Raw genomic sequence first — 16,284 nt, forward strand, 5'->3', positions numbered from 1 at the left:
TGAGTGGTCCTGTGCCAGTGTCTCTGATGCCACACAATTATTTTTCTTGCCTTTTTTTTCAACATGACTAATATAGAAATATATTTTGTATGACTTCACATATAAGATTGGTATCATATTCCTTGCCTTCTCAGTGGGCAGAGGAGGGGCTGGAGAAAGAGAAGTGAGAACTGAAAAAATTGAAAAATGAATATAAAAGTAAATAAATTTTAACAAAAGAGTTGAGATTCTATTATGCTATACAAATTAGAGTCTTCTATCAAATGGCAAAAAATGGTCATTATTTGGCCCGACTCACATGTCTGTAGTAGTAAGTCCAGACTTTTGATATCCCATCTTGATTGAAATCTATGGTGAAGACAATTTCCAGTGAGTGTACTACAAATCCTGCCCTCCCCTGGGTCTGACCTCCTCAATGACCAACCACACACACACACACACACACACACACACACACACACACTCCTCCCACCATGCTTGTGTTGCTCTCCTAGCCTCAAATGCCCAACTTGGGCCAATGCAGAGCAATCAATAAAGCTCCAGACTAGGGAACTAGAAGACCACACCTGAATGTGGCTCTGCCACTCCACTCAACACATGACTGACCCAGAGTAAGTCACCTAACTGATGTGGACCTCAATTTTCTCATCAGTGAAATTCATTGTAACAATACTTTTAGTACCAATTCACAGAGTGGGTGTGATGATCAAAGAAAAAGTGTGTGAAGTGTTCAGCAACTGTGACCCATTATTCCTCTTTCCATTGTACAAGACATATGAAGGTTTTTCTTCGAAATGCCTCATATTCATCCTTTCAACCTCATTTTTACTCCTAAATACCGTAATTCAAGCCATTAATAACACTATCAGATTAAACACTGCTTTTGATATGCCATTTCCCTGCTCAAGAACTTAGAGTTCTTTGTAATGGGATAATATTGTGCTATAAGAAATGATTGACAGGCAGACTACAGAAAAATCTGGAAAGACATATAAAATGATGCTGAGTGAGCAGAACCAGGAGAACACTGTACACAGTAACAGTCACAGTGTTCGATGACTGACTTTAATAGACTGAGCCCTTTTCAGCAATCCAAGGACCTAAAACAATTCCAAAGGACTCATGATGGAAAATGCCATCCACATTCAGAGAAAGAACTATGGAGTCTGAATGCAGAGTGAAGCAGACTATTTTCTTTTTTTGTTTTGTTTTTTCTTTCTCGTGGTTCCTCCCATTCATTCTAATTCTTCTATACAACATGTGAAAATATGTTTAATAGGAATGTATATGTAAAGCCTATATCAGATTGCAAGCCATGTTGGGTAGTGGGTAGGGGAGGGAAGGGGAGAAAATTTAAAACTTATGGAAGTGAATGTTGAAAACTAAAAATAAGTAAACTTCAAAAAAAAGAATTTACAATTCCTTAATATTTACTTACTCAATAAATTCCAAACTCTAAGACCTTTCACGGTCTTCCATAACTTGAAACTATCCTACCTAACCAATTACTCAACCTTATTTACCACAATTCCTTAAAACCTACTTACAGTCCAGTAATGGTCAAGATCATTCTTATTTTCTGATACCTGGAATGTTCTTTTACTTCCCTTCTGTTTGTCCAAATTCAACCCATAATCTCTCCTTCAAAGTATAGTCATATAAATAAGCAAACATTTTTAAGTCCTTCTGTAATAAATTTCTAAAAAGCTACCATTATCTAGCACTTCTTACGTGCCAGGCACATACAATCATTCGATCCTCACATCAACCCTGGGAGGTAGATGCTATTATTATGCCCATTTTACAGATAAGGAAACTGAAACAGACCAAGGTGAAGTCACTTGTCCTTACACATAATTAGTCTGATACTGGATTGGAACTCAAGCCTTCTTGACTCCAGGTCTAGGATCTATCCTCTGCACCACTCAGTTGAAGCTTACTACATGATAAATGCTAGAGATCCACAGGAAGGCAAAAAAAAAAAAAAAAAAGACAAATCCCAACCTCCTCTACAGAAGCCACCTTCGGAACTATACCAATTCATACTGATTGCTCTCTCCTCTGAACTACGCAGCACTTATCTGCACCACACAATTTAGTTCTTAATTATCCTATCTTATTTTCCCCTCTAATTAATGTGTACTAGTCATTTTTCCTCAGCAAGATTATCTCTTAAGAGCAGTCAGTCAATAAGCATTTATTAAGTACCTGCTGTGTGCCAAACACTGTCTGTACTATGTGCTAGTGATACAAAAAGGAGTCAGACAGCCCTTTCCCTGAAGGAGCTGACAATCTAATGAGAAGGACAACAAGCAAATATATGTACAATCTATAGAGATTAATTGGAAATAATTAACAGAAAGTAGGCATCAAAAGTAAAAGAGATTGGGAAAGAGCAGATCTATACTTTATACCTTTTTTTTAATGTTCTCAACAGTACCTGGTAAGGAAGGCACGGAATATAGCAACTGTTCCAAGAAGATTAACTGATAGACCGATTTATGATTTCAGTGGTCTAGTTTATATAGAACTGACCAACAAAACACATGTCAACATAAAATTTTAGACGTATTTAGGTTTTAATATATTATTCGCATTACTTTTTAACCTCAAAGTAAAAAAGAAAACAAGGCAGCCTTCCAGTATGCTGAATGTCCTCAATGGAGAATTTATGGTCAAACATGGACATGAATTTGCATGGGACAAAATGTCTGGCAAAAGTGATGCTCTGTAAGTTAAAGGACACCTCCTCACACTACTGAAATCACAGATGTCTAAAGTACCATCTGGGTGAGTTACTGTCCCATGCTTCTCCTCTCCTTTCCTTGAGAAAGTAATCTATAGTTGATGTGTTCAGTATTTCTCCTCTGACTCTCTTAACTCTCTAAATTAGCTGTGGGTTACAACCATATGGGATCCAGTAACTGAATGTGGGTGTCAAGGAAAAATTTGGCAACAGTAAAACTTTTTGAATGTGCAACCACCAAAAATTAATCCAAAATCAAACACCTAATGAATCCAAGGTGTTTCTGGTTTGTCCATGTTGCAAAGTGCAACTTCACTGCAGCCCTGGTTCTGAACACACAACATGCGCACTGTGCATGCAGTCACACCCCTCAATGCTAACAAATGTTACCAGAAACACCTCAGCTCAGATTTAAGACTATTGTATGCTACGAATTGCAATGTTTTTATTGTACAAAATCGTTAAATGATTTTTGGCTTAGGATTACAACAGAATTTCCAACAATTTCTGAAATGTCCCTAAACATACTTCAGCCACTTTGTACTATGTATTTATACAAAGTGGCATTCTCAGCACTGATGATTATAAAATCAAAATATAAATCAACTATGAAAAATACTGAAAATGCTCTACATCCTGTAGTATCAAATATTCCACCAAGATTTAGTTCTTTATATAAAAATAAACAAGCACATCTATTTCATTAGTATGCAAATGTTCTTTCATCTTTAATAAATGATAAAATTATGTGTATACTAAAGAATTATTTTAAAATAAATTTCTTTATAATTTATTAGCAGTAAATATTTGATTTGTATACCTATTTTATATACCTATCTGCCTGGGGTCACATAAAAATTTCTCATGGGAAAAGGGGTAACCAAGTGGAAAAAGTTTAAAAAGCCAGGCTCTAAAGTCCAGCTTCTGACCTCATCATTCAAATAAAACCTCTCTCTCCAAAGTTATCCAATGATATTTTTTCAAGCCTCATTCTTTTTGACTTCTATGCAGCATTTGACCTTCCTCCTGAATACCGTTTCTTCTCTAAGTTTTGTGACACTGATCTTTCCTCATTTCCCTTCTACCCGTCTGACTACTCCTCCATCTCCTTTGCTGGTTATTTATCCACGTCATGCCCATTATCCATGGGCATCCTGCAAGGCTCTGTCCAGAGTAGGCCCTTATTTTCTCATTTCTGTTTATATGGAGTACCCCAAAAGCCTTAGTGTAGCTTTATGCTTTAACTTCAGAATTATAAATGCTACAAACTTAACAAAAAAACTGGAAATTTTAAATAAGTTTATTTTGTACTCTAAATGATAAATTTTTAATTTGAACAAGACAGGGTACCTTGTCATGCACTGACTTTTTAACAGTTTCTGGAGGACATTTTCTCAGATTGGATCAGCAGAGGAGGTCCTCTTGCTTGGCCTCCTCAATCACCTAATCTGTCTCCATTAAACATTTTCTTGTGAAGTCATATCAAAACTGACATTCTGCATCAAAACCTCATTCTTTGAATGATCAGAAGGCTAGGATTACAAGTGCTATCCTTTCAGTCACTGAATAGAAGCTAAGAAGTTTTTACAAAGTCTGAAAATCGACTGGAACAACTGATATATTGCACAAGACAGTGATTATGCTGAATTTTAATAACATCACTATTTAAAATTTTTGAATAACCTTTCAAATTTTTAAAGTATGTAGTATTAGTATTTCTGAAGTTAGCTTAAATCTGCACTAAGACTTTTGAAACATCCTGACCTATCTCACTTACAGTGATCTTATCAGCTCTAGGCACATGATTCTTTCCAGAGTTTCAATCCCACATCTACCTTTTTGGTCACCGCATATGTCCTATGAGCATCCCAAACTCAACACATCCAAACAAAACTCATTATATCTTTCCCCAAAAACCATTCCCACTTCCAAATCACTCTATTACTATGGAAAGCACCAGGAGACTTCCAATCATTCAGGCTTACAACTCTAGTATCATTCACACCTCCTTTACTCACACTCACTTCCCATATCCAATCCATTGCCAAACTCATCCTTTCTATTTAACCTAAAATCAAAAAGCATTTATTTAACGATTTCATGAACCCTTCCTCACCCACAGAGCCCTCTACCTGCCTTCTATGACCCCTAACAAAAAGAGGCAGATCAGTTTCTGTAATAATCAATCAGCAGGTATTTAAGTGCCTACTCTACACCAGGCACTGTGTTAGGCGCTAAGAATACAAATACAAAAGTATTTTGCTTGTTAAGGACCTTAAATTCTAAAGCAGTGAAAGAAGATGCAATTTGTATAAGATAAAGATAAAAAACAAATGCACAGCAATTTGCAGTTGGAGAGAGGGTAACAATTTGGGGAATCAGGAAAGGCTTCTCAAAGTGAGAGAAATAGTTTTAAAGTTAAGCCGTGAAGGGATATAGGGACTTTAAAAGGCAGAAGTGAGAGGAAGAAAATATTCTGGACTTGGGGGACAGTGCTTGGCACAAAGGCACAGCGCCAGGAGATGGAATGTCATACACAGGGAGAATCAAGAAGGATAGTCTGGCTGTGCCTGGAGTGTGTGAGGGGGAAACAAAATGTGACCAGCCTGGAAAGACAGATTGTAGCCAAACTGTAAAGGGCTTTATATGCCAAACAGGGGCTTTGTCTTTTATCCTACAAACAGTGGAGAGAACAATAAAGCTTCTTGATAAGAGTGCCGTGGTCAGGCCTATAATTCAGGAACATAATTTTGGCAGTTGTTAGAGGATGGTGTTCAGAGAGGGGAGAAACTGGAGACAAGGAGTTCAATTAGAAGGCTATCACAAATAGTACAAAAAAATCTTTTAACCTGCCCACCTACATCCTCCTAGCTATGCATATGAAGGCCACTAGACTAGTTTTATTTCTTCTCCCTTTCCCAAGGACTGATTCATTTTCAGTAGACAGAACAGTCATCATCCACATTCTACAGCCAAGGAAACTGAAGCCTGGAGTAGTCAGATGATGTGCTCAGGCTCACACAACCACTATATGTTGGAGCCAGGAAATAATGCCAGGTTTCCTGACATCAACTACAATGCTTTTTCCACTACACCACCCTGTTTCTTAGTAAAAATTCTCTCAAATCTGTGTTTTTACATGATGGTAAATACGACAACTGCCTCACAATTCCCATTTTTAAAATCATATTTTTCCTTCATTCTAAATTCATACCCAGACCTCTCATATTCATACCCTTCTCTCCACTCACACATCACTTTTTTTCAGTGCACTCATTTTATTTTTTTCTTCTTTTAATTTTAGACTTAAATACTTAACAGAAAAAGAAACATATAAGCTTAAGTATTAAAACTTAAATATAAAATAAGAAAAAATGTCATGTGTACAGCAGAACGTAAGAGAGGATTCAAAATATATAGCAATAAATTTCCATTTCAAGAAAGCCTATATAAGAAATACTATGCATTGTGTTGAGAGCTGTCCATCTTTTCTTTGCTTCCTAGTAGTTTTTTGTTCTCTGCTGGATGCTTTTTACTTTGTTCTTTTTTCCCCCTTTCTCCCCCACCCCAGGCTACAATTAAGTGTGGATATATTTATATATAAAGATATATACATACATGCATACATATAATCCACACATGCATACTTATATAAACATATACTTTCCCTAACAGATTCTAATCTTTATGCTATGTTTGTGCGCATCTGATTTCCTATCCTTCCTGACTCTACTTCTATCCACTACCTTGCCCTCCTATTACTTAACTTACACCCACTCCAACGATCCCTCCTTTATCCTCCCATTTCTGTAAGTCTAAACACCCTTTTATACTCCCCTTTAACCTATTCTCTCACCCTCCCCTCTAAAGATCCCTCCCATACTTCTCCCCCATTGCCTATTCCCTTAGGCATTTTATTTCTCTCTAAATTTAGAAGACTTTTATGTTCTCACACATCACTTTCATGTAGACCCTTCTCAGTGAACTATTATAGAAGCCTTCTTATTGGTCTCCCGACGTAGTCTAATATCTCCCCACTTCAACCTATATTCCACACAGCTGCCAAAGTGATCTTCCTAAAGTACAAATTCGACTGTGTTCTCCCACCACCACTTTACTAAGTTCCAGAAGCTCCCTATTACCTCTAGGATCATACATAAACTCTGGTTTGTCATTTAAAGCTCTTCACATTTGACCTCTTCTCCCCTCTACAGTCATATTACATATGTGCCCTCCCCCCAGCCCAAGGTGCACTAACAGTCCTCCAGGTCAGGAATGGACTTCTCCCATCTCTCCTCTGCCTCTTGGAATCGTTGGTTTCTGGAGCTTTCTGCAGGAAGTCTTTCCTGGTCCTCCAAGAAGCCACAGTCAGATTTTCTGTACATGTGTACACACATGTTCATGTTGTCACTTGATTAGAATGTAAACTCCTGAGAGTAGGGACCCTTCTGCTTTTGTCCCTGAGTCCTCAAACACTCAGAATAGTGCCTGCTACACAGTAAGCACTTAATAAATGCTTATTTTTTAATTAAGAGAAGGTAATAAGCTCATTGAAGGCAATATATCAATCCCACAATTGGTGATTAATTTTTCTCATTCTCCCTTCCTTTATGATGCAGTAAGAATATATTCTAAAACCAATACCATTAAAAAGGACGATGTATGTTATCGAGCCAATTAGATTTTCAGGTCTTTAAAGGTTAGGTATTGTCACTGGTCTATGAAGCATCAATCACTAATACTGTGCATACTCAGAGTAACTCAATACAACTGATTTAGGATCTAAACATAGAATAGAGATGGCACTGAAGGAATTCATTCCATACTGACAAAAGCATTACAAGTGGCTTAGGTCATTACAAGGTTAAGAAATCCTTACAACATGAACTGGGATGGATGGTTTTCACAGGAGTAGTAGTGACAAAAAGGCAGATGCCTGTCTGTGAGAAGAGCAAGGTGACACAATTTGAGGCATCTTTATCTGTAAACCAACACTGAGATCAATAGCACCATCTCATGCAGAGTCAGAGGCTCCACTTCCCTTTTCTTGTTAACTAACACTAAGGACAAGGTACAAGAAAGTAGTTTTAAAGTTTAACAGATGAAATAGAGAAAGATGTCATATGTATCAAAAGTCAAAGCAATGTTTATCAGTAAGTCAGGTACATAATCATAGGATCATTTCAGATAATGGTCATGAGGCTCAGGTTTCAAGGAATCTAAGAATGTTTCTCATCTCAGAATGGAAATAACTGTTAACAGTTGAAATGAAATTAACCTACATTTTCTTTCTTTTTCCATTATCCCTAGGGATAATATCCCATGGGATAATATCCCACTTTTCTGATCTTTCTTAAAATGTGGGCTGATGTACCATCAAGCATTTATTATTACAGGAACATCTTTTTTCTAAAGATCTCTAAGTGTTATACCACATTCACTAGTCTTTCATGTCCTGTGAAACAGGAGCAGAACAAATGTTAAGAATGGTTATTAAGTGATATATCTTAAGTCAAACCTAAGGATAAAGATCTCCTTTACTCCCAGGCCAGGCCTGTGCTACAGCAAGAAGACAACACCACATTCCAATAAGCATTTCTTGGAGAAATCAGTTAGAAATTATTTTAGGGAAAGGAAAAGTGGCATAGAAATACTGAGAAGAATAAAATACTATGATTCAAGAAATGTGTATACAACACAAGAGCTGTCAAATGTAACAATCGAAGACAAATATGGGCCAAAAAAAATGTCAGTTTTGCCTAGATGTGGATGCCAAAAGATACCTTAAAGTCGTCATGATCATCTACTTTGTATCCATCCCCAGTGACTGGCACATAGTAAGTACTTAATTGCTTGCTGATTTATTAATCCACATTTATTTTCTGGCTAAGAGAAAGCTGCAGGTACAAAGAAATCCCAGATTTAGTGGAAAGGAGTTTTGACAAGAACTAAAGCATGGGATTATATGCTAAGAGAAAAAGAGGAAATGAGCTGTTATTTGAGGGGGGGGAGAAGAAGAAACAAGGAGATAATATGAAGTTAACTCTTTATCTTTTCACAATTCTCCTACATAGCTCAATTTTCCAACCTCTCACTTTAAACTGATTTATTCCATGTTTTCCCATCTCTGTGCCTTTACAAGTACCTACTCTATCACAACAGAAGCCTACTACAGTCCAGTCTAGCCTTCAAGGCCCAGGTCAAGCCTCACCTTAACACAGAATACTGAGGTTAATTCATAACAATGTTTGCCACATAGTACACACTTACTAAATACTTTTTCATTCATTCATGTTATTGTTACTTAAGTGCATACCTAACCCTCCCAACTATACAAGAAGCTCCTTAAGGAAGATCTCCCTTCAATATAAAATAATTTCCCAACAATTTGAGTTGTCTAAAAATGGAAATGCTGCCTTTCAAAGGCAGTGATCTCCCCATCCTTGAAAGTAGTTAGACAGATGCTTCACAACCATTTGCTGGAGATATTACAAAAGGTATTAATGCAACAGGCAGGTGGTTGGACTAGATGACTTTTCAGAGCCCTAACAACTCTGTGATTCTATGTTTTACGTGGTTAGTCTTACTTTCTCATAACCCTTATCATACTAAGCACAACATCTACAGAAAAAAGAAAGAAAAACTGACCATATGGATCAGAATAAACAAATCATGAATAAAAAATTGTCTTGGGCAGAGTCTTGGGCAGAGTCTTGGGCATGGAACTCCAAGCTACTGGCTGTTATTCACCAGTTTTGTATTTACCCCCAACCACCTTCCCAGAACGTGTATTTGACAAATATGTGGTGGGTTAAATTAAGATCAAATGCTGAAACTTGAGATGATGTTTTTGAGACAAAATTTTCTGACTAGTCTTAAATCTCTTATGCCCCCCCCAATAGAAAAGATCATCAAGATTTGATTAGTACGCAAATTAGAGAGGTTTTACCCATTATTTAAAGCATAACACTGAAAATTTAGTTTAGTATGTGATAATTCATCTCTCTCCCTCCTCTGACCTGTTCCAGCACTTAGTTGGTGTTTCTTATACACACTTAGCACTCTCTACTCCGTGTTACAGTTCTAGTCATATCTTATCCTTTCTACTGAACTGTAACCCTTTGAGGGAAGCAGGAAGCCTTCCCTAATCATTTTCATATCCCTCTGCAATGATGCCTAGAATTGAACTGAATGATACTAATTCAGTGATAAATATTCCAAATGTGTCAGTTCCTCTAAAACTTAACAATCATGCTGACCCGTTTCTACAGTTTGGACTTTAGTCACTTACAGCACTATATCTTATTGTCTATTTATGTCTAAATTTAATGTCATCTACTTCCTGGACTTGTCTATACCTATCAGTGCTTTCTGAGATTATACCTTCCGGTGAGTAGGCATTCTTATGTGTACGGTTCTCTCTGTATGGTGCCTCTTACCACACCATGACTAATTAAAGCACTTTAAAAAATAACTGAATATGTTATGTTAGAGATGGAAGGGGCTCTAAAGATCATTTACTTCAATCTCTAAATCTAATAGGTGTGAACACTGAGGCCTTTGGGGATGACCTGACCAAAGTCACACTGACTTTAGTGGCAGAGCTGGCAAAACACGGGTTTCCTAATTCTCGCTCTACTACTCTTTCCATGACCTCTTCTGTATCTATTAAAATGCCTCAAAACCTGGCGAAAACAAACCGACCCCACTATGACATGAGGCCAAGGACCTCGTACAAATAGACAGCACATCCTTAGAAGCCAGGACATCCCTGGTTTAAATCATCTTAGACACAAAGCTTCAACACTTGGGTCTGAGGATGCCCTCCTTCCAACAGCGCACACAGCCCCCCTCCACGCCTCAGGCCCCCAGATTCGGCCCCCGAGGCCCGACCTCGGTGCCTTTCCGATGTGCTGGGGCCGAGCTCCGCGGGCTCAGCCTGCGGGTCACAATGAGGCACGAAACCGGGACCCCGGCCGCCTCCAGCGGAGGCTCAAAGGGCGGCCAAAGCCCGAGACTCCGGGGGAGACTTGATGCGGTCGGGCCGGGGAGAATGAATGGCTCCGCTCCCCTCCGCGCCCCTCCCCCGCCGCCTTCCTTACTCCCGCGGTCTCCTCCCTCCTCCCTCCCAGCCCCGAGTCCTCAGCCCGCATTCCTCCTCCGGGGGCCTGCATCCTCCTCCTCCAGCTTCCTCTTCCTCCTCCTCCTCCCTCCTTCTCCGGCGCCCAGAATGACATGTCACGTCGGTCGGGCCTGGAGGGGATCTCCCCGCGCTGGGCCTCCACCACCGGGTCGGTCACCTCCGGGGGAGGGGGGAGGGGGAGGCCCGAGCCGACCCCGCCAGGGTCACGGCCGCCTGCCAGCCCGCGCTCCCGGCGCCTCCCCAGAGGCGGCCCTGGCCTGCTCCGCGCTCGCCACCCCGACCCTGCCCGACCCAAGCCCGGAAAGCGGGCCCTCCGCCCGGCCCGGCCCCGTGCGCACCTCGCGCGCTCCACGGCCCGCCCCCGCCGCCCCCCGCACCGTACCTGCTGGGAGAGCGGAATGAGGGGGGCCGCCATCTTCGCGCCGCTCCGGCACCGACCGACCTACGGGGGGGAGGGGAGGGGCCAGCAGGAGCCGGGGCTCCGTGCGCGCGCGGCGTTACGCTACGCAACGCGGCGCAGCCCGAGGCCCCGCCCCGAGAGCGCAGGTGGGGCGGGGGGAGGGGGAGGGCCCGCGTCTCGGTCGGGGCTGAGAGACGTTGCGCTGCGGGAGGCGAAGGGGCGTGACCTGAGAGAGCCGGAGGACCGCCCCGCCCCCCAATTTCCCCTCCCACTTCTTGTCCCGCCCCCTTCAATTCCCCGCCCCCCCCAAGAATGCTAGGAGCACCACATTTGGCGTGCGTAGTAACGAGCTCGCTGGTCTGTCTCAGCGCAGCAGTGGGTTGGGAAGCAAAAAACTGGGTTCGGATCTGGGCTCAGCAGCTGTAACTACGTGACCTTGAGCAAGTCACTTCCCCTCTACTATTCTTGTGACCTTGGTGTCTGTAAAATGAGGGGCGTGGAGCCGATCAGGGGCTCTTCCCCTTTAGGTGGGTCTTGAACCTTTTTGGCCGTGTGGTAAAGCCTGTGGACCACTTCTCAGATAGGGTTTTTAAGTGCATCAAATAAAAATCTGGAGGAAACCAATTTATTGAAATACAACTATCAAAACAGATTTTATTTTTTAAATTCGGGGACTACTAGGTGAAGAAATCCCTTGATTATCCTTCTTAATTCCAACGCCTTCCCTCTCATCTCCTATTAATCCTGTATATAGCTAACTATATATACTTGTTTGTATACTTTAAATATGCTTATTTCCACGACCTTCGTATAGATCCGTCTCCCTCAGTAAACTCCTGGAGGGTAGGGACTGCGTTTTTGCCCTTTTTTGTATCCCCAGCGCTTGGTACACTGCCTGGCACGTTGGGGCGTTTAATAAATGTTTATTACAGCAATTGATTGACTAATGCCTAAACTCACTTAGACTCTTCATTCCCCACGCCCTCCATACAATCTATTGCCAAAGTCAATCTAGTTTACCTTGCTAACACGCCTCTTCTACATGCCCCTTTCTCTCGGTTAATACTGACACCGACCACCCAGATGCTGATCCCTCATCACCTCACCCGTGCACTAGATTGTAGTATCCTGTTGAGTGGTCTCCTCGAGCCTCTCCCCACTCAGGTCCACCTTCCACTCAGCCGTCAAAGTGATCTTCCGAAAGCCCAGGTATGACCCAGTCACTTCCCGACTTAATAAACTTCAGCCACTCCCTGTCCTCTCCGAGATCAAATATAAAATCCTGTGTTTGGGGTCCAAACTCCTATGTAACCTCCCACCATTACCACCTTTCTAATTTTACACCTTATACCCCCTCCCTTACTCCAGCCCAGTGACTCTGGAGTGTTCCTGGAACAAGACCCTTCCTGTCCCGACTGCAGGTATTTTCACTGGCTGTTCCCCCCCCTCCCCCGTACCTGGAATGCATCCCTGCCTCCTGGCTTCCCCAGCCTCCTTTAAGACAACCAAAATCTCACCTTCTACTGTAAACCTTTCCTGATCCCCTCTTTCCTTTGCTGTTTATCTCCCATTTATCCTGTAGGTATACGATTGTTTACAGGGCACCTTAGTGGTGCTGTTGGATTGAGTGCTGAGTCTCGAACCAGAAAGACTCATCTTCCTGAGTTCAAATCCAGCCTCAGACACTTACTAGCTGCGTGATGCTGGACAGATGAGTTACTTAACTCTGTTGGCCTCAGTTTCTTCATCTGTAAAATGATCTGGAAATGGCAAACTACTCCAGTATCTTTGCCAAGAAAACCCCAAGTGGGTTGTGACGAGCCATACAGGAATGAAAATGACAGAACAAAAAGCCTATGTAGTTATTTTCAGTTGTCTTCCCCCCAAGAGACTGAGAACTCCTTGAGAGTAGGGACCATCTGCCGCTTTTTGTATTGCCACTGCTTGGTGAGTAGTAAGTGTTTAATAATTGTTTATTGACTGACTTCCAACCCTACATCTATGACTCCTCCTCTGGAGCTAAGCTTCTCCTCCCCCTCACTCCCACTTGCACTTACAGGTGAACTGACTTGATCCCTAGTACTTAAGTGTGTGACATACTCTTAAATTATACCTACACTTCCCATGGACACTGTGTGCATTTGTGGAGCTAATTTCATTATTGTCCTCATTTCACAGATGATGAAACCAATACTCAGTTTTTGACTCAGGATTCAAACTCAGATCTTCCCAACTTCTAGCCCAGTGACCCATCTATTACGCCACCTGCTTCCCCTGGACATTCCAGCATATTCATATCCTATTTAAATTGAGGCACTCAGAACTGAACAGTTCTCCAAATGAAACCTGACAAAAGCAGGGACCGCTAGGACCTACTTTAACTCCCCTTTTTCTAGAAGCTAGTCTGATATTAATGCAGACTTTGTTTGCTTTTTTGGCTGCTGACTCAGATTGAGTGAAGTCCACTAAAATTCCTAGATGGCAGCTGGGCAGATAGAGCGCTGTACCTGGAGTCAGGAAGACGAGTTCAAATCCAGGCTCAGCTTCTTATTAGCTGTGTGACCCTGGCCAATATTCTTAACCTCTCTTTGCCTCAGTTTCCTCATCTGTAAAATAAATATAACAAAGCAGCTACCTTCCAGGGTTGCTGTGAGGATCAAATCAGATAATAATTGTAAAATGCTTAGCACATTTCCTGGCACATAGTAAGTGCTATATCATTGTTAGCCATTATTATTTACAGTTATCCCTAGTCAATGTTCCCTTATTAGACTCAGCCTTCTCTGGCCTTTCAAGATCCTTTGGGATCTGTCATTCAGTATAGTAGTGGTGGTGGTGGTGGTAGTAGTAGTAGTAATAGTAGCAATAGCAGTAACAGCAGCAGCAGCAGTAGCAGTAGTAGCAGCAGCAGCAGCAGTAATAGTAGTAGCAGCAACAGTAACACAGTAGTAGTAGTAGTAGTAGTAGCAGTAGCAGCAGCAATAGCAGGAGCAGTACTAGTGGTAACAATAATAATTGCTAGTGCTTTAAGGTTTGCAAATCGCTTTATACTTAATATCTCTTTTGATCTTCACAACAGCCCTGAGAGGAGGTGCTGTTATTATCCCCACTTCACAGAAGAGGCAGGCAGAGGTTTAAGTAACTTGCCCAGGGGTTACACAGCTAACAAAGTGTCTCATTTGAAATCAGATCTTCCTGACTCCAGGACCACCTCCTTACCTTTCTAGCTTTCTTAGCCAGCTGTCCTTCCTAACTTGCTGTCATCTGTTAATTTGATCAACATTCCATCTATGCCTTCATTAAGTCATTGATAAAAAATGTTAAATAGCAAGGAGCCAAGAACAGATGCCTAGGGCACTCCACTGAATACCTCCTCTCACAGTGGGCACAAAGAAATGAAGTCAGTCAGGCAGATCTGCTCTGTTTTGCTTTTAGAATAGTAAAGAATTTTGAACTTTGAAAAGTCAATTTTATTTCTATCTTTTGTTTTTACATTACTATGTTGCCCATTTTCTCTCTCTTTCTCCCCCCCCAGAAAGCTATCCACTATAACAAACAATTTTTTCAAAGGAGAGAAAAAAAATTCAGCAAAGCCTATCAATACATAAGAAAAAACTGACATTATATGTAAGGCCCCACAGCCGTGTCACCACTCCCCCACACACACCTCTTCAAAGGAATGGAGGTCATTGGTTGCATGACCTGCTCTTGATGAAGTCTTCGGGGCCCATTGTAATCATTGCTTCCCTTTCCAGGTGTTAATCAACCTTCTCTATAATGAATCCTATAGGAATTTTTTAAAAATTGACCCATTTTCTTGGAATCAAAGATAAGCTCACTAGATTGTAAATTATTTTTGTTCCTTTTTTGAAAATCGGTAATTTGCCGTTTTCCAGTCTTGTGGGACCTCTTTCATTTTGCATGATTTTTCAACTATCACCAAAAGTGGCTCAGCCATCAGATCTTCCAGTTCTTTCAGAACCCAAGGATGTGGTTCATCCAGGCCAGGTAACTAGAATTCTTCAAGAGCAACAAAGTGTTCCCTTACCATCTCCTTATTTAATTTGGCCCTTCATTTCCAACGTTGGCTGAACTGGTTTTAGTTAGCCTTTCATTTTAAGAGCAGGAGAAAAGTGATCTCAGGCATTTTGACCCAGTTCTTTAGCTCCTCCACCCATCCCAAGACTTAGTACTCCACCAGGAGTTTATGTGGTATTCAGGGAGGACTCCATTCCTTTAAAGTGGTGGGAGGAGAGGGCGATACAGGTGTGGGACCTTATATATAAGGTCGGATTTTTCCTATATATTGGTAGGTTTTGCTGAATTTCTTTTCTTTCCTTTAAAAAAGCTACTTGTTATAGTGGATAGCTTTCTGGGAGGGGAGGGAGAGAGAGAGAGAGAGAGAGAGAGAGAGAGAGAGAGAGAGAGAGAGAGAGAGAGAGACAGAGACAGAGAGAGAGAGACAGAGAGAGAGACAGAGACAGAGACAGAGAGAGAGAGAGAGAGAGAGAGAGACAGAGAGAGACAGAGAGAGACAGAGAGAGAGAGAGAGGGAGAGAGAGAGAGAGAGAGAGAGAGAGAGAGGGAGGGAGGGGGAGAGGGGGAGAGAGAGAGAGAGAGAGAGAGAGAGAGAGAGAGAGAGAGAGAGAGAGAGAGAGAGAGAGAGAGAGAGAGAGAGATTGGGCAACATAAGTAATGTAAAAACAAAAGATATAAATAAAATTGATTTTTCAAAGGTCAAAATTCTTTAATTTACTAAAAGCAAAACAGAACAGGTCTGTCTGACTGGAGGATTTATTTTAAGCAGAGCAGAGATTTATTTGGGGAGGAGAAATTTGGTAAAATATGGGGGAAATTGAGGAAAATTGAAAGGATAATAATCTTAGACCCAGATTCTGGTTTCAGTTTCAGTTCAACTTATTTGGTTGAAACAGAAGCAGAATCAAGACAATTAAAGAGGGTGTAAAATCATTAAAGAGGATTAAGGAGGACCCA

General features: G+C 41.3%; 1 protein-coding gene across 5 annotated transcripts in view; it reads right to left on the bottom strand.

Moving 5' to 3' along the window:
- EPS15L1 (epidermal growth factor receptor pathway substrate 15 like 1) overlaps positions 1-11,446 on the bottom strand; it is a 120,042-nt gene extending 108,596 nt beyond the window's left edge. For 4 of the 5 annotated variants that reach the window (XM_072601278.1, XM_072601280.1, XM_072601281.1 and 1 more), the window contains exon 1: positions 11,272-11,388. In XM_072601278.1, coding sequence (XP_072457379.1) covers positions 11,272-11,304 — 33 coding nt within the window. In that variant the 5' untranslated portion in view covers positions 11,305-11,388. Of the gene's footprint in view, positions 1-11,271 lie in introns of all 5 variants that reach the window. The other variant, XM_072601279.1, reaches the window with a different exon arrangement.
- Positions 11,447-16,284: the final 4,838 nt, after the last annotated feature.

The sequence above is a fragment of the Notamacropus eugenii genome, chromosome 4 (genome assembly GCF_028372415.1).
Source record: "Notamacropus eugenii isolate mMacEug1 chromosome 4, mMacEug1.pri_v2, whole genome shotgun sequence".
Classification (NCBI taxonomy): domain Eukaryota; kingdom Metazoa; phylum Chordata; class Mammalia; order Diprotodontia; family Macropodidae; genus Notamacropus; species Notamacropus eugenii.